A 26,247-nucleotide genomic window follows, 5' to 3' on the forward strand; every position below is an offset into this window, starting at 1 on the left:
TTAGATAACAGGGGCATCAGGGTGAAAGACTCCACGGGCATCGAGCCCGGAACCTCAGGACTACGAATCCGAAGCGCTGTCCACCCAGCTGTTAGACGCCCATTGTCAGGGTGAAAGAAACTTTACCCGTTTGTTTCCGCCTCCGCAGGGAATCGAACCCGGGCCATTAGGACTACGACCCCCCAAGCGTTATCCACCTAGCCGCGAGGCCCTGTAACCCCCCCCCCCCCAACACACACACACACACACACACACAATTCCTGTTTGGTACACGTTAGGTGACGTCTGCCGTCTAAGGTGACGCTCTTTCATCACTGTACACGCTTCTCTTGTGTGACCTGGACACAACAGCCTCATTGATTGTTCTGTCAAATTGAAAAACACGTTTGGTTTTAGGGACGCATTATGCATATATTTATTTGCAAGCCGGGGGGTGGTAGAGGCATTTTTACATAGCGAATCTGTTAACTTTTTGATTTTACCTCAAATTTAAAGAAAATGGCAAGAGGGGAGACTAAATTAAGATGTGTGTGTGTGGTAAGGAATATCAGGAGGTTGAAACGGTGAATAATGGAAATCTTAAACGAAGAATATAAAGAGGCTTTGGTTTCTGTGGCGAAGAATACACAGGAAGGTTAAATCTGGATATAGCGTCGAGTCCCGTGACGTCCTGTACAACCCGTCCTCTCAGCTTAATACGTCTTATTCTGACCGTTATGGTCCCCTAACATACACATTACAAAGTATTGTGAAAAGAAGCGGCTCATTAACGTCCATGTTTTCTATGTCTCGTTTAGGTGAGGTGTGGGGGGTTGCTTGGGTTTGTACGTTTCTGGTTAGGTTAGCACACTGTATTTGGAACGTTGTGACAAATCAAGAGAAAACGGGCTGGATGTTGACGCACTATATTCTTGGTAACTTTATCCCTTCCATGTTCACAGTTGTGTGCTGTCACAGTACACCAGTACTGTGTCGCTCCTTACCAGTGTACACAGTTCCATCACTTGCATTAAAGAGTTTGTGAAGACTGGTGTATTAGTATTAAACGGTATAACTGTTAAAAAAGTTGTTCATACTGTCTTCTATATTTTCTTTTAAGCAGTTGATGTATTCTTTGCGTGACGGGTGAATATATGTAGCGTGTGATGATCACTTTCACAATTTGTTTAGGTTTATTGAATTGTTGACAAATTGGCTGAACTTAAAAGTGGTAATAATTACGTTTTGCCCCGAGGGGCGAGTGTATTGGGGCAGCGTCACTCCTCCTGTGAGTGGACTCGCCGTCATACCAGCAGGAACACCACCCCCCCCCCCCCACAAGTAGGAAGAAAACCCGCTGGGTGGTTCATCCTGTAGTGGTAATATTGAGTGGCCAGTTGTCGTACGAACTATACACACACCAGAGCTACGTTCCTGTATCTCGTCTACCCACCGCCCACCCCTGCTTCCACCCACCGCCCACACGCTTACTACACAACCACCTGCACCTCAACATTCCAACCCATTTCCACCCTCTCGCACGAGTCCACCAACACTCGCTTCCCACTGGCCCGCCCCTTGCCGGTCCCCCCCCCCCACAGCCCTCTCCACCCACTGGGTGTCCCCCCCCCCTCCCCCAGGGCTGGTAACACTACCTGGCACCCCACCCCCCCGCTACACTCATCTTCCGCAAACACAGGCAACCCGCATGGGCTGAAAACTATACAGTACATTCACCTAATTAGCGGTGCATGGTTTCTCCCTTCCCCACCTCCCAGTTCATCCATTCTCCCTCCCACCTCCCTTCCCTTCATCCTCCTCCCTTCCCTCCCTTTTCCTCCCAAGAGAGAAGAACAGCGTTAACGGGTTCCTCTCATCTTGGAGTTAAAGATGAGAAGAAGACCAACCACTATGAAATTTCTTAAAGTTTCTCACAGGCAGACAGAAACACGGTAGAACAAGTTATTATTATTTTTTATTGCCAAAATTAATTACAATTTTGCCTTGTCTGAGGATTTCAATTAAATCTTATTAAAGCGAGGATAATGCTGGTATTCACTGTCACGCAGGACAGAGAGTCATACACAAGACAATAGGTCTAAACTGTGGGCTGGAGCACATATATATCATGCTTACAATCAAAGTTTTAATGTATGAATATGTAAAAAACAACTTTCTATTGTGCACTGCCACACAAGGGCAGGGATGGGTTTATAAGTGATGCAGCTTGGAAGTAATATAAATAAAATTGGTAGAACAAGTAAGACCTTTCGTACCCTCTGTAGTTCTTTTTGCGGTACAACACTGCAAGAGTATCCAAGGAGATGACGAAGTGCACACTATAGGACTCTTAAGCCGTCATTCAGTGCTTTCAGCCCCGTGTCTGACGCCTGGTACTGCATTATTACGACATGCACAGTACCTGGAGCACGAGTGCTCAGTGCAGTACGAAGACAAAGCTTGGATACTGGCTAGATACCTGAAGTAAAAGAACAAATCCACAAGGGCCTTGACGAGGATTCGAACCTACGTCCGAGAGGATCCCAGACGCTTACCCTCGTCACGGTTCTTGTGGATTTTGTTCCTCTGATGCATCACGCTATTGTGATTTTTGTGTGTAATACCTGAAGTACTTAAATAAGCAGATATAGCTTCATTATACAAGGGGAAGTAACAAAGCGTTGGCTAAAACTTATAGACCAGTCATACTAACGTTAAACACATTTTTGAAAGATTACTTGTCATAGCTCTTGTCTCCATTATTACTTGTCATAGCTCTTGTCATTACTTGTCTCCAGCCCCTCGGGGGAACAATGAACGTCACAGCCCAGGTCAACATAGATTGAACGCGGAAAAGATCCTGCATTAGCAGTTACTCGACCACTTTGACAAAATCACTGAAGCATTAAATGAAAATTAAAATAATGATGTATATACGAACTTCAAAACTCATTTGATAAATGTGACCATGGAGTAAAACCTCACAGAATTAGAACAACGGTTTAGCGATTAAAGTAGAGCGTTGAACATTACATTTCCTGCCCAACAGAATGTAAGGAATAAGAACCAAAGTAAATAAAGTCCAAGCGCATTGAACAGTTCTGTTCCCCCCAAGGCACTTCCTTGCACCTCTGCTTTTTCTTACCCTCATATCAGATACAGACAAAAGTAGCACAGCTTCATGCCATCCTCTGCAGACGATACAAAAATCGGCATCAAAATTACCTTGACAGAAGACATTAAAAAACTACAATCCAGTATTATGGATTGTACCTATATGGAGTTCTGGGAGTTCTTCTACTCCCCAAGCCCGGTCCAAGGCCAGCCTTGACTTAAGAGAGCTTGGTCCACCAGGCTGTTACTTGGAGCGGCCAGCAGGCTCACATACCCACCACAGCCCGGTTGGTCCGGCACTTCTTGAAGAAAACTATCCAATTTTCTCTTGAAGACGTGCACGTTTGTTCCGGCAATATTTCTTATACTCGCTGGGAGGATGTTGAACAACTGTAGACCTCTGATGTTTATACAGTGTTTTCTGATTGTGCCTATGGCACCTCTGCTCTTCACTGTTCTATTCTGCATTTTCTTCCATATTGTTCACTCCAGTATGTTGTTATTTTACTGTGTAGATTTGGGACATGGCCTTCCGGTATTTTCCATGTGTATACTATTAGATATATATCGTCTACACTCAAGACGGGACAGCACAAGCTTGAATAGTACAACCATTGTGATTGGATCCCTTGATTTGAAAGTTCTCGTAATCCATCCTATCATTTTTCTGGCAGATGCAATATTTGCTTGGTTATGCTTATTTCTTGGTTATTAGGGAGCCGGTCGGCCGAGCGGACAGCACGCGGGACTTGTGGTCCTGTGGTCTTGGGTTCGATCCCAGGCGCCGGCGAGAAACAATGGGCAGAGATTCTTTCACCCTATGCCCCTGTTACCTAGCAGTAAAATAGGTACCTGGGTGTTAGTCAGCTGTCACGGGCTGCTTCCTGGGGGTGGAGGCCTGGTCGAGGACCGGGCCGCGGGGACACTAAAAAGCCCCGAAATCATCTCAAGATAACCTCAAGATAACCTCAAGAGGATGCTCCCTAAACGTTAGGTCGTCGGACATCATTATTCCCAGATCCTTAACATATTGGTTTCCTACTATGGGCAGATTTGATTGTGTTTTGTAACCTGTATTATGTTTAAGGTTCTCATTTTTACCGTACCTGAGTACCCGGAATTTATCACCGTTAAACATCATGTTGTTTTCTGCTGCTCAGTCTAAAATTTTATTAATATCTGCTTGTAATTTTTCAATGTCTTCAACAGAAGTAAGTTTCATGCTGATTTTTGTGTCTGCAAAAGATGATACGAAGCTGTGACTTATATTTTTGTTTATTTGATTGACTGTTACTTTGTTTTCTGTTCGACTGAAAATTTAATATCCATCGTCCTACTTTACCTATTATTACCATAGATATTATTTTGAGTGCTATCACTCCATGGTCACTTTTATCGAATGCCTTTGCGAAGGTCGTGAATACCACATCCTCATTCTGTTTTTCTTCTAATGCCTCGGAGATTTTGTCATAGTGGCCAAGAAGCTGCGAAAGGGATGACCTTCTCGCTCTAAATCAATGTTGGGCTAGGCTATGGAGGTCATTGGTCTCCATGAAACTGGAGACCTGACTCCTCGTCACTCTCCCAAATACTTTTATTATGTGGGACGTTAGTGCAAATGGTCTTGACCAATGCTTTGCTTCCTCTCTTGTGTAGAGGGGCTTTGTCTGCTGCTTTAAGCGCATCTGGTATCTCCCCCGTGTCCAAGCTCTTCCTCCACACTATACTGAGTGTCTGTACTACTGGCACTTTGCATTTCTTTATAAATATTGAATTCCATGAGTCTGTTGATATATTGATATTACCGTACTGGTCCATGGTAATATCACAACACACCATGGTCCAGTATGGTAATATCACAACACACCATGGTCCAGTATGGTAACATCACAACACACCATGGTCCAGTATGGTAATATCACAACACACCATGGTCCAGTATGGTAATATCACAACACACCATGGTCCAGTATGGTAATATCACAACACACCATGGTCCAGTATGGCAATATCACAACACACCATGGTCCAGTATGGTAATATCACAACACACCATGGTCCAGTATGGTAACATCACAACACACCATGGTCCAGTATGGTAATATCACAACACACCATGGTCCAGTATGGTAATATCACAACACACCATGGTCCAGTATGGCAATATCACAACACACCATGGTCCAGTATGGTAACATCACAACACACCATGGACCAGTACGGTAATATCACAAGACTCATATTTAAGTGTTGATATCAGTTATATTTACAGGGGTTTGGATATCATGCATAAATAAGTTGCCCAGATCGTCCACTTTCATACTGTTTATTGGGGGGTGCTCGACATGTCCTCATACTGCTTTTTTAGGATTTCACTAATTTCTTTGTCATCCTCCGTGTGTGAACTTTCAATTATAAAAATAGATCCAATACTGATAGTAGTTTTTTTATTTTGTTTGTGAAGAAATATTTTGGGTTTTTCCTTATCTCTTGTATGACTTTCAGTTCTAATTGCATTATTTCAATCAGATATGATTGATTATCTGCTTGATTTCTTCAATCTCCCTCTGTAAATTATTCCATCTTTGTAGTGATAGTCGTATCTGTTAAGCATTTCATCTATTTCTTTACGGCTTTTGTAGTGTCGTCTGCGTTCTCTTTCTCCGTTGGTCCTGTTTCTGGATGTCCGCAAAGGAACATGTTTCAGACTTTATATGCTTCGGAAGTCAGTTGTCCTATTCTTTGTGAGGGATTTCTATTATTTAGAACAGTTTCCCATTGAATGTTTGTAAGTTTCCTGTTTATCTTTTCCCAGTCTATCCTTTTATTAATTTATTGTAATTAAATTTATTAATTTATTTTAACTATTTATAATTAGAATAATTATTTTATTTATATCCTTTTATTAATTTTATTTATCTAAAATTTAATTTATTGAATAACCCTTTTCACTTTATCATTGTTTGAGGCCTATTACAAGTATTAATGTTAATTTGCACTTTATTGAGCTTGTAATCTGAGTATGTGGCATCTGAGATAGTAATGTACCCCTGATTATATCCTTATTGTTTGTGACGACCAGATCTAGAATATTTTCGTTCCTTGCTGGCTCTGTTATCTGCTGGTTGAGTGAACATTTATCATAGAATCTAGGCAGTTCTCCAATCTGTGGTTGGTTGTGTCCCGATAGATTTCCTGGTATAATATTATTGTTTGTTATTCTCCATCTTAGACTAGGCAGGCTGAAGTCTCCCACGAAGATAATATCAGGTATTGGATTTGCCAGATTATCGAGGCTCTTCCCTCTCTTCTTTACCTGTTCAGTGAATTTCTCAGCCGTTGTATCTGGTGGTTTGTATATTAGAGTAATAATTAAGTTTAATTTACCTCTTTTTACTCCCTCCCTTTAAAAGTAATTTACTTTTTACTTTTTAGTCTGAAAGTAAAGTCTTATCAATAAAGTCTTCGACGGGGCTTCATAAATTAACATGATTTTAAAATGATAAATTCCGCATACTTAACAAATGATAAAAAAAAACAAGAACGTAAACGAAATTCAAGCTACGAGGCCTAAGTTTACAAGATACACAAGTTATAAGTTTACAGATAAGATTGTCAGATACACCAAACTAAGGCGAAGAATTAGGGGGGGGGGCATATGATTAAAGTATGCAAATGGAGAAAAGGGTATAATAAAGAGGATATTAATAAGGTGCTGAAGATATAAACAGACAATAGAACTGGCAACGAGGGATAAGAATTGGATAAGTTTTCAACCCAGGAAAGACCCTGGGGGGGGGGGGGGGAACACTGGTTTAGAAATAGGGTGGTTGACCTATGGCACATTACCAGGCAACAAGTTACAATCAAGTTACAACAAATATAAATTGGATAAGTTTAGATTTAGGAAAGAATTTTAGGAAAGAACTTTTAGAATTTTTTGGAAAGATTTTAGGAAAGAGGGGTGGTGTCCCTCGATTGTTTCAAGCGCGGGTTGGACAAGTATATGAGTGGGATTGGGTGGTTATAGAATAGGAGCTGCCTCGTATGGGCCAATAGGCCTTCTGCAGTTACCTTTGTTCTTATGTTCTTATGTTCAAGTAATAGATGTAGGATCACTTGATTGTTTTAAGTGTAGATCAGACATAAATATGGATGAATCTTGGTGGATATAAATAGGTGTTTAGTATGGGGGCCAATTTAGGTCTTCTGTAGTTTCCATAGTTGTTACGTTTAAGAATCTGGAAATAATGATGCCAGACAACCTAACGTTTAGTGGAATAAAATGATAATGATAAAATAGCATCAGAGAGGAAAATGATAAAGATGAATTATGAGACTCTTAAAAACACATTGCCCCTAATATTCAAATCACTTGTGACTGTAGGTAGTAACTAAGTGATTGTAACCTATCCACCGCTGCCCACTGGATGGGGGGCGGTGTGCAGGACAAACATATCAATTGTGACATTAGCTCTCCACATATGTCAGTTGCGTAACTGTATTTGTGATCGATCTCGAACCCATTGATGATGTGACGACTTATACTGAATTTTGTAACTAGCTCATCAAGATTGTAACTTGCTTAGCTAAATGAATTGTGGGGTTCAGTCCCTGAGCCCATTATGTGCCTCTGTAACCCTTTCCACTACCGCCCACAAGATGGGTATGGGGTGCATAATAAAGGAACTAAACTAACTTCCCTCCTTGAGTACTGCTTGGTACTCACTTCCCCCCTTCATAGCAGGGGAGATTTAGCAAATACAGGGAATGTAGAGAATATACAAGACTCGCATAGACAAGGTAAAGCACCTAAATTATTGGGACCGTCGCAAAGCACTCAAAATGGGCTCGTTAGAAAGAAGAAGAAGAAGTAGAGAGGTATCAGATAATATATACATGGAAGATACTCGGAGATTAGGTCTCAAACTATGCACAACAAAATAACAGCTTACTTTTTAAATGGAGAGGAAGATGCGACAGGAAATGCATATAATAGAGCTAGTGACGAGTTGGTATATTTTTTCTACATCTCTTAGTTGGTATAATTATTGTAGAAAAGCTGCCCAACACCTGTTGTAAGAACACCTGTAATGATTACATCAATCACAAAACAATCCTTCACACGTCTTGTGACGTGTGAAGCAAGCACGAAGCTTGTGGAGGGAAGGGAATTGTCAGGGGAAAGCGCCAAGCCATTATGACTATATAGCACTGGGAAGGGGTCAAGATAAGGATCAGGGACAGGACGGGGGGAAAGGAATGGTGCCCAACCATTTGGACGGTCGGGGATTGAACGCAGACCCCCATGAAGCGAGACCAGTTGCTCTACCGTCCAGCCCAAGTGGTTGGGCAGGAAGTTTGTGAGTGTGGCATGTGAAGCAAGCAGGAAGCTTGTGAGTGTGGCATGTGAAGCAAGCAGGAAGCTTGTGAGTGTGGCAGGTGAAGCAAGCAGGAAGCTTGTGAGTGTGGCAGGTGAAGCAAGCAGGAAGCTTGTGAGTGTGGCATGTGAAGCAAGCAGGAAGCTTGTGAGTGTGGCATGTGAAGCAAGCAGGAAGCTTGTGAGTGTGGCATGTGAAGCAAGCAGGAAGCTTGTGAGTGTGGCATGTGAAGCAAGCAGGAAGCTTGTGAGTGTGGCAGGTGAATCAAGCAGGAAGCTTGTGAGTGTGGCATGTGAACCAAGCAGGAAGCTTGTGAGTGTGGCATGTGAACCAAGCAGGAAGCTTGTGAGTGTGGCAGGTGAAGCAAGCAGGAAGCTTGTGAGTGTGGCAGGTGAACCAAGCAGGAAGCTTGTGAGTGTGGCATGTGAACCAAGCAGGAAGCTTGTGAGTGTGGCATGTGAAGCAAGCAGGAAGCTTGTGAGTGTGGCAGGTGAAGCAAGCAGGAAGCTTGTGAGTGTGGCAGGTGAAGCAAGCAGGAAGCTTGTGAGTGTGGCATGTGAAGCAAGCAGGAAGCTTGTGAGTGTGGCATGTGAAGCAAGCAGGAAGCTTGTGAGTGTGGCATGTGAAGCAAGCAGGAAGCTTGTGAGTGTGGCATGTGAAGCAAGCAGGAAGCTTGTGAGTGTGGCATGTGAAGCAAGCAGGAAGCTTGTGAGTGTGGCATGTGAAGCAAGCAGGAAGCTTGTGAGTGTGGCATGTGAAGCAAGCAGGAAGCTTGTGAGTGTGGCATGTGAAGCAAGCAGGAAGCTTGTGAGTGTGGCAGGTGAAGCAAGCAGGAAGCTTGTGAGTGTGGCAGGTGAAGCAAGCAGGAAGCTTGTGAGTGTGGCAGGTGAAGCAAGCAGGAAGCTTGTGAGTGTGGCAGGTGAAGCAAGCAGGAAGCTTGTGAGTGTATCTGGGATGGCTGTAGCCGACCCCTCCACCTTTTTTGAATTGTGTGACGAGGGAATACACACTGGAGGTCTGCACAGAGGTGTTAAATTTAGAGTAGAATCAGGCCTAGGCCTAAATGATCTGGTCTTACCTGGAACATACCTGGAGAGGGTCTCGGGAGTTCTACTCCTCGAGACTGGCCTGGGGCCAGACTCGACTTGTAATAACTTGGTCCAACAGGCTGTTGCTTGCAGTTATCCGCAGGCCCCACATACACACTACAGCCCGGAAGGTTGGCCACTTTTTGCAAGAACTTATATAATTTTTCTTGAAGTCCTTCTTTGTTCCGGCAATATTTCTAATGCTTGCTGGGAGTGTATTGAACAACCGTGAACTTCTGCTGTTCCACCCGTACTCTTACAAATTACGTCCCTTTTCGCTCGTATGCGCATTCAGGGTAAAAATCTACTTAATTCCAAATGAAATCGGTTCACGAAAGTGACGTACTGTCCCGTTTTCTGTTTTGGGTCCTCTGGCTTATGCTGTTAGGTTAGGAAACTTTCAATTAACAGTTTTCATGACGTTTTGACACCTTAGGAGAACTTCCTGCCCTTCTAACCTACCAGAGGACCCTTAACTTGTTATTTTGGAAAAATAAAAAAAAAATCAATTATTTTTCATTTTTAAATTACGACCATTTTTGGCCGTAGCGCATACGAGCGAATAGCGACGTAATTTGTAAGAGGCCGGGTTGGGCTCTCTGATTGTACCTATGGGCACCTCGCCTCCTCACTGGTTCTATTCTGCATTTCCTTCCATAACTTTCGCTCCAGTATGTTATTATTCTACTGTGCAAATTTGGGCAGGTTAATTTGATGATCTGATTGGGGGCTGTAAAAAGCCCACGAAACTCCTATGAAAGAGCAGGCTTCCCAGCATCTGGAGAAATCATTTCCATGACTTTGATTGCGCGTGGAGGTAGATTTTGTTATCAACAAGACCAGGATATCAGAGCAGATCACAGGGACCATCTGTCAGGTAGACCCACATCGTACCAAACAAGTCACTAACGGTACCAGAATCGCCCGATGGGCTTCTCTTATAACACTACATAAAAGGTGTAGATCAAATCTGGTTCAGTGTAGCCGCCTTCGTCGAGTGCCTCGCTAACACACCCACTTTCACCCCCGCCTCTTGTTAAGGCAAGATTGACCTCGCCCGTCTCTGTGTTTGTGTGGCTGTGTATGTCTCCCATTGACCACATGGCTGTGTATGTCTCCCATTGACCACATGGCTGTGTATGTCTCCCATTGACCACATGGCTGTGTGTGTCTCCCATTGACCACATGGCTGTGTGTGTCTCCCATTGACCACATGGCTGTGTGTGTCTCCCATTGACCACATGGCTGTGTGTGTCTCCCATTGACCACATGGCTGTGTATGTCTCCCATTGACCACATGGCTGTGTATGTCTCCCATTGACCACATGGCTGTGTATGTCTCCCATTGACCACATGGCTGTGTATGTCTCCCATTGACCACATGGCTGTGTATGTCTCCCATTGACCACATGGCTGTGTGTGTCTCCCATTGACCACATGGCTGTGTGTGTCTCCCATTGACCACATGGCTGTGTGTGTCTCCCATTGACCACATGGCTGTGTATGTCTCCCATTGACCACATGGCTGTGTATGTCTCCCATTGACCACATGGCTGTGTATGTCTCCCATTGACCACATGGCTGTGTATGTCTCCCATTGACCACATGGCTGTGTATGTCTCCCATTGACCACATGGCTGTGTATGTCTCCCATTGACCACATGGCTGTGTATGTCTCCCATTGACCACATGGCTGTGTATGTCTCCCATTGACCACATGGCTGTGTGTGTCTCCCATTGACCACATGGCTGTGTGTGTGTGTGTGTCCTCACCTAGTTGTGCTTACGGGGGTTGAGCCTCGGCTCTTTGGTCCCGCCTCTCAACTGTCAATCAACTGGTGTACAGGTTCCTGAGCCTATATCATATCTCTATTTGAAACTGTGTATGGAATCAGCTTCCTCCGCACCACTGCCTAGTGCATTGCAATTGTTAATTACCATGACACCCAAACAATCGATTGCCCCTCCGTGGCTCATTTACCATTTGCTGCCTGTTCTTTCTAGCCAACCAGCCGTCAGTAGGATCCCTCCTTCAGGTTGCTTCTAGGGACAAGACCCAGTGACAGCTAAACGGTATCGAATATTGTGCTCATTGAAAGGCATACTTGTTGGGTGGAGTCGAGCATAAAGAGGCCTGTTGGAATAGGCTATGAAAGGGAGTGAGTGTTGGAGGGGCCGTTGTAGATGAAAAAAAGACAGAAAAGGGCTGCTGTTATAACGCTCAGGACTGACTGACTGTTGGTGAGAGGGAGGTAGATACAGGGGCAACTGTTGTAGCCCATGTCACTGGGGGGACTGAGAGTGGAAAGGTATGTCATAGGACCCCCAGCGATCCAGGAGGCGGCTGGTTATGTTAATACCATGTCCCCGCCAAGACGAGCTCGTCCAGGACCGTTGGCGTCTACTCGACGGACGGCCTCCTTGCCCCCTTGCCCCCAGGACCCAGATTGGCTGTGTGTCTTTACCTGTCTGTGCTTGTGGAGTTGCACCTCCAAATCTTACTGTCAGTAACTTGAACAACGTAATGGATGGAAATGGGGAGCCGTAGGTGGCGTTTTGCTTAAGATGCGTCATCAGTGAAGTATTGTTTACGGTAATTGGTACAAATGCCATGCATGACAAATATGACAAATCAAACGCAGTATCATCCGTAGACAACGGACAGGTATGATAATTTTTTTTTTTATATTTATATGCTAGTGACGTAGTACACTAACTAGGACAAGGAGGAGGAGTAGGGGGGGGGGGAGTATTAATCTCGCAGCATCAGTGGATGGAACAATGTTGTTAAAATATTTTGTCATGGTTTAAATTACTGGAGAGAGTAAATTAGTGATCTGGGAGTGTGCTGGGAAGGGTAACTTGTAAAGTAAAAATGTTGGAGGTAAAAATAATCTCATCTTGGAGCTTTGTAGACCTAAAACAAAAATCTTCTTCATCTTGGTGTCGAGTGGGAAGAAAAAGACACCAGGCCAAACACAACACTATAAAGGTAGGCCACACAAATATATTACACACACCTACTTGGAAATCACAATGGCGTGATACCATTATGTGAAAATCAATGGAGGATTCGACGCCGAGTTTGAATTGGAAATGTAATATTTGAGTTAAGGACCTATAGCCACCTTTTAATTAATTTGAATATTAAATTATGACCAAGTATTGTGTTTTTCATGGTATTAGAGTCTATATGTATTGGCTGAAACAAAAACATATGTTTTACAGTCTATATGTATTTAAGTACATGTTAAGATTTGAAAACAAATCTGTTAGTTGTAAACAAATTAGTTTTTCTTCGACGATTTCACTCAAAATATCGTGAATATTAGAGATTTGCCAGATAATATATTTTTGCCATGAAAACTATAAACATACTCAGAGTATATTGCAAACATGCCTTTGTTGGAAAGTTCGTACATTGTTTATATTGGGACAAGTAACAGTGGTGATGGTTCTTGGCTTTATACTTTTTGACGGGGAATTCAAATCTCAAAACGGTGTAATATTGGCTAAAACACTTGTTTTAAGTTTAGTATTAGTCTAAATGTTATCAAATATTCACACAATACAGAACCAGGAGTTGACTTTGTTACTGTCAACTATGAGGGTACTTGCTTCAGAGCGCACCTGGCTCTGTCAACACAATGTACCTAGGTACAGCTGGGTGCATCAATAATTTTACCAGGTCTGTTATAGTAGAGATCTAGTTGGTATTTGTATCTTTACTGTCTTTACTGTTGTTATAGAAAAAGTTGAAATGAACATAAAGCTATATTGAACAATGAAACTGTCATTTTCTATATTCAGCAGGGTATAAGGACACAGCAAAACTCCAATGTGATGTAAATCATTTCTTTCAATGGGCTACAGAAAATAGTTATTTAATGAAGCTAAGTTCGTATATTCCCGGAACATAAAAAAGAACAAATAAAATATTGCCGGAACAACCGTGGACATCTTCAAGAGGAAACTAGATTGTTTCCTCCAAGGAGTGGCGGACCACCCGGGCTGTGGTGGGTATGTGGGCCTGCGGGCCGCTCCAAGCAACAGCCTGGTGGACCAAACTCTCACAAGTCAAGCCTGGCCTCGGGCCGGGCTTGGGGAGTAGAAGAACTCCCAGAACCCCATCAACCAGGTATTTCGGGGAAAATTAGGATTAAGGACCCGTCTGAAACGCTATGCAAGCTAATTCCTTTACAAGATTGTAAGAACTTTTGTATATATAAATAAAGTGGAAAAAAACGGATTTGGGTGTAATCATGTCGGAAGACCTTACCTTTAAAGAACACAATAAAGTAGCCGTCCCAACTGCAAGAAAAATGACAGGTTGGATAACAAGAATCTTTCAAACAAGAGATGCTATACCGATGATGATACTTGTCAAGACTCTAGTGCTCTCCAGAGTGGAGTACTGCTGCACAATGACGGCCCCTTTCAAAGCTGGAGAAATTGCTGACCTGGAGAGCGTGCAGAGATTCTTTACTGCTAGAATCCACTCAGTAAAACGTCTTAACTATTGGGACCGACTAAAATGCCTAAATCTGTATTCTTTTGAGCGCAGGCAGGAGAGATACATAATAATTTACACGTGGAAAATAGTAGAGGGGCTGGTCCCAAACCTGCACACAGAAATAACACCACATGAGACCAGTAGGCATAGCAGGATGTGCAGAATACCCACCGTTGAAAAGCAGAGGTGCAACAGGTACTCTGAGAAAGAACTCTATCAACATCAGAGGCCCGAGACTGTTCAACACGCTTCCACTACACATAAGGGGCATAACTGGCCGACCACTCACAGTGTTCAAGAGAGAACTGGATAAACACCTCCAAAGGATATCTGATCGGATCAACCAGGCTATGATTCATATGTCAGGCTGCGAACAGCCGCGTCCAACAGCCTGGTTGACCAGACTATCGACCAGGAGACCTGGTCAGAGACCGGGCCGTGGGGACTTTAACCCCAGGAATCAACGCAAGGTCAAGTGGGCATGGGAGGCGGCGTCGAGCGTCGATCATCTGACTAGTGGGACAGAGTCTGACGTGACATTGCTACCGGTGATGGCCGCATAACCTGCCTCGTCACTGCCAGGCGAACCATCTTCAAAACTCTGTGGCAATCTACAACAAAATCCTAATGTTTAGTAGGCAGGAACCATCGAAGACCATGTCTGAAGGAGACGTTCTGTGCGTCTTGCAGACACAATTTACATACCGTGAACCACCTTGGAACGGATACCCGCAGCCGGGCTTTGGGAGCAGACCAACTCCCAGCACCCATTCCAGGTATCCAGGATGTGCTGCCAGTGTTGCTGCTTTGGCCCCTTATATCTTGCTCTTGTAAATGGCGAGGAAGTGCCTGACGGGTGTGTGTGGTGGTGGTGGCGAGGCTGTGACGCTGGGGCGTAGTAACGCCGCCGGCCATGAGGCCAGGCAGGCGGGAGGTGCTGGTTTGGATAGATCGGACGGTCAGCAGAGGATTGGGGAGGGACGGGGCGCAAGATTGTGCGAAGAAAAGGGGTGTGGAGGGAACTCGAGTGAGGGGTGAGTGTGGAGGGACGGAGAGAGTGAGGGGTGTGTGTGTGTGTGTGTGTGTGTGTGTGTGTGTGTGTGTGTGTGTGTGTGTGTGTGTGTGTGTGTGTGTGTGTGTGTGTGTGTGTGTGTGTGGAGGGAGGGAGAGAGTGAGGGGTGTGTGTGTGTGTGGAGGGAGGGAGAGAGTGAGGGGTGTGTGTGTGTGGAGGGAGGGAGAGAGTGAGGTGTGTGTGTGTGTGTGTGTGTGTGTGTGTGTGTGTGTGTGTGTGTGTGTGTGTGTGTGTGTGTGTGTGTGTGTGTGTGTGTGTGTGTGTGGAGGGAGGGAGAGAGGGGGGGGAGAGGAGATAGGACGGGTGCATGTTGAGGAAGACGTAAGTCTCAAGGCCACTAGTACGGGGACGTGGTGGTTAGTGTGTCACCACACTCCTGCCAGTTGGCCCCGTACCCACGCGTTCGTTTTCTCTATCTCTCTCTCGCTCTCTGGCTCTCTCCTCTCTCTCTCTCTCTCTTCTCTCTCTCTCCGCTCTCTCTCCTCTCTCTCTTCTCTGTCTCTGTGTCTCTGTCCCTCTCTCTGTCTCTGTCTTTCTTTCTTTCTTTCTTTCTTTCTTTCTTTCTTTCTTTCTTTCTTTCTTTCTTTCTTTCTTTCTTTCTTTCTTTCTTTCTCTTTCTTTCTTTCTTTCTTTCTTTCTTTCTTTCTTTCTTTCTTTCTTTCTTTCTTTCTTTCTTTCTTTCTTTCTTTCTTTCTTTCTTTCTTTCTTTCTTTCTTTCTTTCTTTCTTTCTTTCTTTCTTTCTTTCTTTCTTTCTTTCTTTCTTTCTTTCTTTCTTTCTTTCTTTCTTTCTTTCTTTCTTTCTTTCTTTCTTTCTTTCTTTCTTTCTTTCTTTCTTTCTTTCTTTCTTTCTTTCTTTCTTTCTTTCTTTCTTTCTTTCTTTCTTTCTTTCTTTCTCTCTTTCTCTCTCTCTTTCTCTCTTTCTTTCTCTCTTTCTTTCTTTCTTTCTTTCTTTCTTTCTTTCTTTCTTTCTTTCTTTCTTTCTTTCTTTCTTTCTTTCTTTCTTTCTTTTCGCCCGCCTCTCAACTGTTACTAACTACTAACAGTTTTATGTTGTTGTATAGCTCTATATGTAGCCCTCCTTGCTTGTGGGCAATCCTCCCTACACGTAACCCCGAAATATGTGTCTGTCTCGGTTCTTTCTTTTATCGGTTCTTTCTTTTATCGGTTCTTTCTTTTATCGGTTCTTTCTTTTATCGGTTCTTTCTTTTATCGGTTTTTTCTTTTATCTGTTCTTTCTTTTCTCTCTGTGTCTGGTTCTGGCCCTTTGCCAGTGCTCGCGCGCCTTCCCTCAGATGTGATAATAATGAAGTAGCTCGCAATACGCGACTCAAGACGAGCGGAAGACCACGGCGGTGATTTATTATAATTGATCCCTTTGGCAAAGCTGATGCTGTAAGATAACATTCTTGGGGGCCGTTTTTGCTGGGAGCGGTCGGGAGAGTTCAGCCTTGGCGTCACCTCCCCTTCACCCGGGCCGGCCGACCGACCGGCTGCCTGGCTGGTTGGCTGGCTGGCTGGCTGGTTGGCTGGCTGGCTGGTTGGCTGGCTGGCTTCCTGGCTGGCTGGCTGGCTGGCTGGCTGGCTGGCTGGCTGGCAGTGTGCTCCCGGCACAGCTTTTTTGGCTTCCCGACGCTTGGGGGAGTACATCAGGGTTCGATATAGCTGTTTGTTGACACTCATTCCGCCTCTAGCAAGTGGTCTATTGCTCCTAGCTGCTACTCTGGCTTTGGCAGACGTCCCTGTGTGTGTGTGTGTGTGTGTGTGTGTGTGTGTGTGTGTGTGTGTGTGTGTGTGTGTGTGTGTGTGTGTGTGTGTGTGTGATGCCCTCTACTCAGTTATTGTCCTTATATGTGGGTCTCTTCCTTGTATGTGGCCATGTTCCTTGTATGTGGCCATGTTCCTTGCATGTGGCCATGTTCCTTGCATGTGGCCATGTTCCTTGTATGTGGCCATGTTCCTTGCATGTGGCCATGTTCCTTGCATGTGGCCATGTTCCTTGTATGTGGCCATGTTCCTTGTATGTGGCCATGTTCCTTGCATGTGGTCATGGTCCTTGCATGTGGCCATGTTCCTTGCATGTGGCCATGTTCCTTGCATGTGGTCATGGTCCTTGCATGTGGCCATGTTCCTTGCATGTGGCCATGTTCCTTGTATGTGGCCATGTTCCTTGCATGTGGCCATGTTCCTTGCATGTGGCCATGTTCCTTGCATGTGGCCATGTTCCTTGCATGTGGCCATGTTCCTTGCATGTGGCCATGTTCCTTGCATGTGGCCATGTTCCTTGCATGTGGCCATGTTCCTTGCATGTGGCCATGTTCCTTGCATGTGGCCATGTTCCTTGCATGTGGCCATGTTCCTTGCATGTGGCCATGTTCCTTGCATGTGGCCATGTTCCTTGCATGTGGCCATGTTCCTTGCATGTGGCCATGTTCCTTGCATGTGGCCATGTTCCTTGCATGTGGCCATGTTCCTTGCATGTGGCCATGTTCCTTGCATGCGGCCATGTTCCTTGCATGCGGCCATGTTCCTTGTATGTGGCCATGTTCCTATGTTCCTTGCATGTGGTCATTGTCCTCATACCTAGTCCTCCTCCTTACATATAACCCCCCCCCCCCTAAATATCGCACTTGTACAAGTTACCTGGCACAGGAGCGGGGGTGCAAGTCCACTACGGGCTCACCATAGCCCGTGCTACTTGCATTTTTTTTTTGTTCCGAGTAGCTGACTCTAAAGCAACAGCAGCAGCAGCTCTTGTGTTGCGGGCTATTCATGCCCGTGCCCTATCTCTTGGGTGGCTTAATCATCTTCAGTCAATCGCTCTTGTTTACGCGACCCAAGCAAGCAGTACGGCCCTCACAGCGTGCCGGCGGGGGCCAGACCAGTGGTGCAAGTGTCCCCAACATTCCCCCCCTCCCCCCCCCTCCCCCCAGACGTCAAGTGGTAATCATGCGATGTAAAAATAGCTCTCCGCTCCTCCTCTCCCTCAGTGCCGTGTCTCCCCTCTCCCTCCCTCCCCACCCTTCCCTTAGTACCGTCTCCGTCCCATCTCATCCCCCCCTCCCTCTGTCCCTCCTTCTCCCCCCCCCCCCTTCCCTTAGTACCGTCTCCGTCCCATCTCATCCCCCCCTCCCTCTGTCCCTCCTTCTCCCCCCCCCCTTCCACCACTGCTTTCCCCTGCTGGCATTGGTGACAAGATAACAGGTGTTGTGCGTGGCGTGGCGGGTGTTGTGTGGAGCCAGCCGAGGCGGGGTGCAGTTGTTGTCACTCCCAGCTCCAGTACTGTTGACTCGCGGGTGTTTGACGACGAGGACCCGCTTATACCAGTCGATTGTCTGCAAGAAAAACCAAAATCAGATATAAAAGTCACTGACATCCATCAGATATAAAAGTCACTGACATCCATCAGATATAAAAGTCACTGACATCCATCAGATATAAAAGTCACTGACATCCATCAGATATAAAAGTCACTGACATCCATCAGATATAAAAGTCACTGACATCCATCAGATATAAAAGTCACTGACATCCATCAGATATAAAAGTCACTGACATCCATCAGATATAAAAGTCACTGACATCCATCAGATATAAAAGTCACTGACATCCATCAGATATAAAAGTCACTGACATCCATCAGATATAAAAGTCACTGACATCCATCAGATATAAAAGTCACTGACATCCATCAGATATAAAAGTCACTGACATCCATCAGATATAAAAGTCACTGACATCCATCAGATATAAAAGTCACATACACTCAGAACGTCATTAATACTGCCACGGAGAGAGAACATTTTTGTTTTAAAAGCCTTTTAAATTCTGTTTAAATACTTTTTTGTTATGCCCATGCTTCACGAGCTGTTATTGAGAGTGGTGGTGGTGGTGCTCGGGCCGGGCTGGGATCTGTTGATGTATAATGATAAGGCTGTACAATTGTTTATAATTGCAGGGTATATTTAGTTCAACTTTCAGATTTTATGAATGTTAATTACTTTGTGCTTTTAGCCTATTTATCTCCTTATCTTTCATAATACATCGCTTTATGCCTGGACATTGTAAACAATTATATTTCCATTTATTCCTTTAGCCCCTTATAATCTCTGTAAATTGTAAATAATTATATTATCATTCATTACACTTACCTTTAATCATGACAAACTGGACACAATAATACCTATTATTTATTAAATAGAATGACTGTCCGAAGTAGGCCAGACGGCTTGGTGTCCGGCCTTGCCCAACCGTAACGCACGTAGCACGTTACAGCCCCGCTCCTGTGGCAGGTAACAACAGCAGCAGCAGCATGAAGCTGCTTCAAGAAGTGCCGGACCAACCGGGCTGTGGTGGATATGTGGGCCTGCGGGCCGCTCCAAGCAACAGTCTGTTAGACCAAGCTCTCGCCAGTCAAGCCTGGCCTCGGGCCGGACTTGAGGAGTAGAAGAGCTCCCAGAACCCCATCAAGCAGGTATGGGTATATGGGAATGTCAGACACTCGTCGGGGTCGGCCCAAGTGCTATACTTTAAGAAATAACTGTATCTGAAGTACCCTTGCTATTTTTATAACCTGAAATACAATCAGGTTTTGTGATAACCGGGCAGTTTTGATGCTTATACTTGCTCTAAACTTTTCGCCACATTCTCTCTAAACGTATAGCATAGCCGATAGCATAACATTATATAATTATCTAATAGCATATTACTGAACATCTCTTAGATGTTCAAAAGATAAATTTATAAACACCCTCCCAAACGATCCCTGATGATCCGAGCTGTGATTCCTATGTAGGGGGCTGCGAGCAGCCGTGTCCAACAGTCTGGTTGACCAGACCGCCAGCCAGGAGGCCTGGTCAGAGACCGGGCTGCTGGGACGTTGATCCTCGGAACCAACGCAAGGTTACCTATACCCCGTGTACCTCTATATTTCTCAGGGGTCATTAACCATACTTGGTGAACCTCGAGTGGAAAATATGTGGGGAAAAAAGAGATTAACGTTGGGTGGGTTTTTAAAATATTATATATCTGGTGTCTCGGTATTAATGTGTGTGTGTGTGGAGGGAACGATTGGGCAGGGGAGCATAAGTTTTGTGTATATATCTATATTATAATCTGCCAGCACACCTGTGACCGCCAGGTAAAGAAAGACGCACCTGTGACAGCCAGGTGTAGAACGACACACCTGTATGACATGCTCCAGGTGTGTTTTCCAACCAACCTGTCCGCAGGTGTGTGCTACAGGTCTACACCTGGATCCATCAAGCTAGTACTTAGGAACATCTTACATCTTTTCTCGATCTTCAGCAGACTTGTTTGCAGATACTAAACAGTTCACGAGCTGCCAAGGACTAGGATTGGCTGTCTGTAACAATACCTGCATTTGATTGGTTTGTTTCGAGTCTCGTTAATTGTTTAATAAATGTTTAGACAAAGCCGCCAAAGATTGAGAAAAGGTGTTTACAGGTTCCGAAGTAGTTGAGTGATTGTTGAATTCAGGTTGAGAGGAAAGGCTGATGGAACAGCACCCGCGACTTTGATGTAAGAGAAATGGAAAAGGGCTGAGGCTCTCCATAAGATCGTCGTGGCGGAGACTGGTGGACAAGAATTATGTGTACGACATGTGGCTGTACAGTATGTAGTTACCTTTAATTTGCAGTTACCTTTATTCTTATGTGGCTGTAGCGCATTACACGAGGTGCTGAAATAAGAGTCTCCCACGCAGGCACCTCTGGCGGACTGTACCAGAAGCAACGAGTATACATATAATCACGAGATACACAAGTGATACATAAGCCGTGCACGGAGAATTTGAATGGAGTTGAGTGGTAGTGTTGCAGACCCTGCGAGGCGGGCGGGGGTCTGCTGGTGTGAACTACGCGCTGGTCCACAGTTATAACCTGCTCGTTCTCTTGATTGGCCTCAACGTGTTGCAAAATGCTTCACTGACCAGAAACATACCACCCCACCCCACCCCACCCACCCACCCAACCTAACTTAACCCATGGAATAGAAAACGTGGATATTAACGAGTCGCCATACTGCTCACATTACATAGGCATTTGTACGTTGGGGAACCTGAACGTACAATATATGACGTACTGGTTGAGAGGGCGGGGTGGATTTAACACCGAAGACGATGACACATACAGATGAATGATGCCCGAGTGTTCCCGACGGACTTGTGAGATGCAGGCGATGAGTCACAATAACGTGGCTAAAGTATGTTGACCAGACGATTGTCGACTTGAGAATGGTCCAGGACGGACCGAAACGTCGTCGTCCCTTCACCTTCTAGTGTGTGGTCTGGTCGACTTGTGAGATAGTGCTACACATAACACCGTCAAACTGAAGTTGTTGCATGTGCATATAAGCGCCGTATCAAACTGCTGTTCACTCTTGCGAAGCAGTCTGTACCTTATCTACCCTGTCAGTTCTCTCAGCAAAGTTTTGTATGTGGTAATCATGTCACCCCCAAATTGCTGTCCACAATTGCGCTAACAACTTTGTTTAAAAGTTGGTGTGGGATTCAAGTAAGGTTGTTGAAGGTGTAGAGGCGGTTCACAGCCACTCGAGGAAGTACTGGACATGACAGACAAGTTAAAGGGAAGGTGAAGAGACCTGTAACAAAACTTGTTTGAAATGTTCTCATTAATCTTGTATATGGCCAGTAAGACTAAACTATTAAACAGCAAGCGTTAAATAAAAGATTAGTTTTGTGCATTATTGCAATAATGGGAAGGGAAAGTGAGTTTTTGGGCATGGGAAATATCTCGGCTGAAGGGAAGGGAACTATCGGGGAAAGCGTCAAGCTACTACGACTATATAGCACTGGGAAGGGGTCACGATAAGGAATTTGGGATGGGACGGGAGAGAAAGGAATTGTGCCCAAACAATTTGGACGGTCGGGGATTGAACCCCGACCTGCATGAAGCGAGACCGTCGCTCTACCGTTCAGCCCAAATAGTTGATAATATCGGCCGAATAATTGCGAAGGTGTCAAGCTAAGTTTCTTTCATCTTTTAATCCGTAATATTGAACTTGAGCATCTGGGGTTGAGGAATGGGTAGCAGGTGCATATACGGCACAGCCACGACTGGCCAGCATACTAATAATACTTGCTGGCGTAGCTGCTGTCACAGACACAGTGCCCAGGAGGGGGGGGGGAGGGGGAAAGGGTCAAGAAAAGGGTGGGGAGTGGGGGGGGGAGGGGAGTCAGTCTGTCTTAACTAGATTGACAGTCTGTGTACATTGCTGACCAAGTTAGAGATCCTTGTGCTTTGGTACAAATGTGCGAGTCGATGACCGTGTTTAGCTTGTCTCATGTGACTGTTCCATGACACCGGGTTAATGGAGTCGATCAGATCCCTGCACGAGGACCTCCGCCCACCCGGTCCTCTACACCTGGACCTCCCCCTCCCTCCCCACCATGCCATAATTGTCTTTGTTTGGGTTATACAATCCCCTTGACGGTACCGTGAATTGGTTCCGGGGATGAAGGCTCCGGTGGCCAGGTGTGTGACCAGGACGCCCCCTTGACTGCCTCGTCAACCGGCCAGACAACGTAATCCAGCGTCCAGGAGGCCGGGGACTTGGTAAACACGACGAGTACCTTATATGAACCGGGCTGCTTCCTATAGTGCGACTACGTGCAGCAGCAGCCTCCAACAGCCTGGTTGACCAGACAGACCATCAACCATATCAAGGCTTGGTCAGAAACCGGGCCGCGGGGACCTTGAACCTCTCCCCCCCCACCCCTTCCCTTCCGGAATCAAGGCAAGGTAACCGCTAGGTAACACTAGTGTATTATAAAGTGTTGCCAGTACTTTGGCTGTTCTTGTTTCAAGTGTTCTTGTTATGCATCCTGTAAGTTCTCTTGCAGTTCAATGTCAGTTATTTTATTTTGTTTGTATTTGGGTAACCGCTTCCTTTCGCGTTGTTCTTCCCTTTTCAGGTTACTTTATCTGTAGGCCTTCGGTAGGTGCCTGTATTCGCATGTTCTTAAGTTAGCTTCGATGTCTTACTTTACTTCTCCAGTCACCTTTACTGCCTTTCACCTCCCTCCTGCCTTCCTCTCCTTGTCTCCAGACCTGATAAGGGTCCGGGACGGGTTGGCCACGGCGTATAGGGGGGCTGGAACTGGACTTGATCGTCAAGTTTTTATGTGTGGCCCATTGAAAGACCTGGTTGACATCTGTGTGGAGGCTCGGTGGGCACCTTTGTGGTGTTTACTCTGGTATGAATCCTAGCGTCATCTACCAAGATTGACGCGGTGGGGGCTCGCCATAGCCCGTGCTACTTGGAACTTTTTGTTCCAGGTAGCGAATCTTAAACAACAAGAACATGACACGGTGCTTGTGTCGGGTACTGAGCACGAGGAAGGGTCCTGGAGCAAGCACAGTGCCCTGGGGAAGGGGGGGGGGGACTGCACCTTTCACGGCGGATGATTCGGATTTTGTTAAGTTCACCCATTATATATATACTCGGTTCTGCTCGTTAGGAAATTAAATACACCGCTTCCCACATGACCGGTTATTCACTTCGTGATCATTTTGTGTGTAATTACACCATGACCACGTTTAAAGATAACTTTTTGCGAAGTCTATTTCTTGACCTCTTAAGGCCATGGCTTAGTCTTAACAATTGTGAGAGGCGTGTAGAGCGGCTTCCTGCTCTGCCCCCTGTTTTCCCCCCCTGCTCTGCCCCCCCCCCCTGCTCTGCCCCCCTTGCTCTGCCCCCCTGCTCTGCCCCCCTTGCTCTGCCCCCCTACTCTGCCCCCCTACTCTGCCCCCCCCTGCTCTGCCCCCCCCTGCTCTGCCCCCCCTGCTCTGCCCCCCCTGCTCTGCCCCCCCCCTGCTCTGCCCCCCCCTGCTCTGCCCCCCCCCCCCTGCTCTGCCTCCCCCCCCCCCCCGTTCAGCCCCCCCCCTGCTTTGCCCCCCCTGCTCTGCCCCCCCTGCTTTGCGCCCATGTTGTCCCAAGTTGTGTGGACATTGTTTTACGAATTTACTTCTTAAAATTTTATCGAAGACTTTTATGCTGTGTGATTTACGTTCTATCGGTCTATAGTTTTTTTGGGGTGGTGGTGGGGGTTCTGGTGCGCTACCCTCCCCCCTCCCCCTTGTAATGTGACACGCATCAGAAGAGCATTCAGCATTCAGTTTAGTCTTCGATTGGGTCGTCAGCGACGGGAGAGAGATTGTAAGAGATTCACTTGGAACATAGAATTTTGGGGTTTATGTTTTGTAAGTGTGTTTATGTAGTATGTGTTGAGTGTGAGGCGGAAACAATAGGAACTGTGTGTGTGTGTGTGTGTGTGCGTGTGTGTGTGCGTGTGCGTGTGTGTGTGTGTGTTGCGGGGCTTCAGTATGAGAAACATGATAAGACAACTTATTTTGCAATAAGTATAAAGTAACAAAACAGAAATAAAACTCCTTCATCCCACCATCTCCCTCACTCCTGCATCTCACCTTATCTCTCTCTCTGTCTCTCTCTCTCTCTCTCTCTCTGTCTCTCTCTCTCTCTGTCTCTCTCTCTCTCTCTCTCTCTCCTCTCTCTCTCTCTCTGTCTCTCTCTCTCTCTCTCTCTCTCTCTGTCTCTCTCTCTCTCTCTCTCTCTCTCTCTCTCTCTCTCTGTCTCTCTCTCTCTCTGTCTCTCTCTCTCTCTCTCTCTGTCTCTCTCTCTCTGTCTCTCTCTCTGTCTCTCTCTCTCTCTGTCTCTCTCTCTCTCTGTCTCTCTCTCTCTCTCTGTCTCTCTCTCTCTCTGTCTCTCTCTCTCTCTGTCTCTCTCTCTGTCTCTCTCTCTCTCTCTCTCTCTCTCTCTCTCTCTCTCTCTCTCTCTCTCTCTCTCTCTCTCTCTCTCTCTCTCTCTCTCCCTCCCTCCTCTCATCACTTCCACTTTCACCTCAACCACTTTTATTTTATATCTTCTCTCCCTCTGTCCTATTGCTATTTTTCCATTTCCTTCTCTTTACTCACTGATCTTCATCCACCTGTCTTCCATTTACCCTCTTTCCCCACCACCCTCTTCACCTTCCTCCTCCCCACCATCACCCCCTCTTTCTCCCTAACACCATATATCGACAAAAAAACTGTATTCCATTCAATGGAATGCCATTGAACACAGTTTTATAACATAATATTGTAGAATATTGTATTGCCTGGTCGAGATATTCTGAAGTCGGCAAATATTATTTGAATACTTAAACACTCGAGTTGTGATATACAGGACCCGTACCCAGTGTTTGCTGTGTAATGGAACCGCTGTGTTATACTGTATATGTTATGATATAATTATTACTTGTAAAAGCACTTTAATCACCTTCTGTTGTCGAGTGTCCAACAACAACATTAGAGTAAAAACATGTTTGCGCTGCCGATTAGCATTGTATAAATAAATGATCACAATCTGCAATGGAAAGGAAGCATAAAAATAATCCTCCCTGCCCCCTTATCCCATCATCCCAAATACCTTATCCTGTGTAGCATTCCAAGTATCTTATCCTGTGTCCCCTTCCAAGTACCTTATCCTGTGTCCCCTTCCAAGTACCTTATCCTGTGTCCCCTTCCAAGTACCTTATCCTGTGTCCCCTTCCAAGAACCTTATCCTGTGTCCCCTTCCAAGAACCTTATCCTGTGTCCCCTTCCAAGTACCTTATCCTGTGTCCCCTTCCAAGTACCTTATCCTGTGTCCCCTTCCAAGTACCTTATCCTGTGTCCCCTTCCAAGTACCTTATCCTGTGTCCCCTTCCAAGTACCTTATCCTGTGTCCCCTTCCAAGTACCTTATCCTGTGTCCCCTTCCAAGTACCTTATCCTGTGTCCCCTTCCAAGTACCTTATCCTGTGTCCCCTTCCAAGTACCTTATCCTGTGTCCCCTTCCAAGTACCTTATCCTGTGTCCCCTTCCAAGCACCTTATCCTGTGTCCCCTTCCAAGTACCTTATCCTGTGTCCCCTTCCAAGTACCTTATCCTGTGTCCCCTTCCAAGTACCTTATCCTGTGTCCCCTTCCAAGTACCTTATCCTGTGTCCCCTTCCAAGTACCTTATCCTGTGTCCCCTTCCAAGAACCTTATCCTGTGTCCCCTTCCAAGAACCTTATCCTGTG

The 26,247-nt window shown here is 45.6% G+C and overlaps 1 protein-coding gene across 1 annotated transcript in view; it reads left to right on the forward strand.

Annotated features, from left to right (window-relative positions):
• LOC138367424 (uncharacterized) overlaps positions 1–13,482 on the forward strand; it is a 46,420-nt gene extending 32,938 nt beyond the window's left edge. The window contains exons 3-4 of the mRNA XM_069329073.1: positions 8,536–9,693; positions 13,376–13,482. Coding sequence (XP_069185174.1) covers positions 8,536–9,693; positions 13,376–13,482 — 1,265 coding nt within the window. The remainder of the gene's footprint in view (positions 1–8,535; positions 9,694–13,375) is intronic.
• The last annotated feature ends 12,765 nt before the right edge of the window (positions 13,483–26,247 follow it).

This window comes from Procambarus clarkii, chromosome 22, assembly GCF_040958095.1.
Source record: "Procambarus clarkii isolate CNS0578487 chromosome 22, FALCON_Pclarkii_2.0, whole genome shotgun sequence".
Taxonomy (NCBI): Eukaryota; Metazoa; Arthropoda; class Malacostraca; order Decapoda; family Cambaridae; genus Procambarus; species Procambarus clarkii.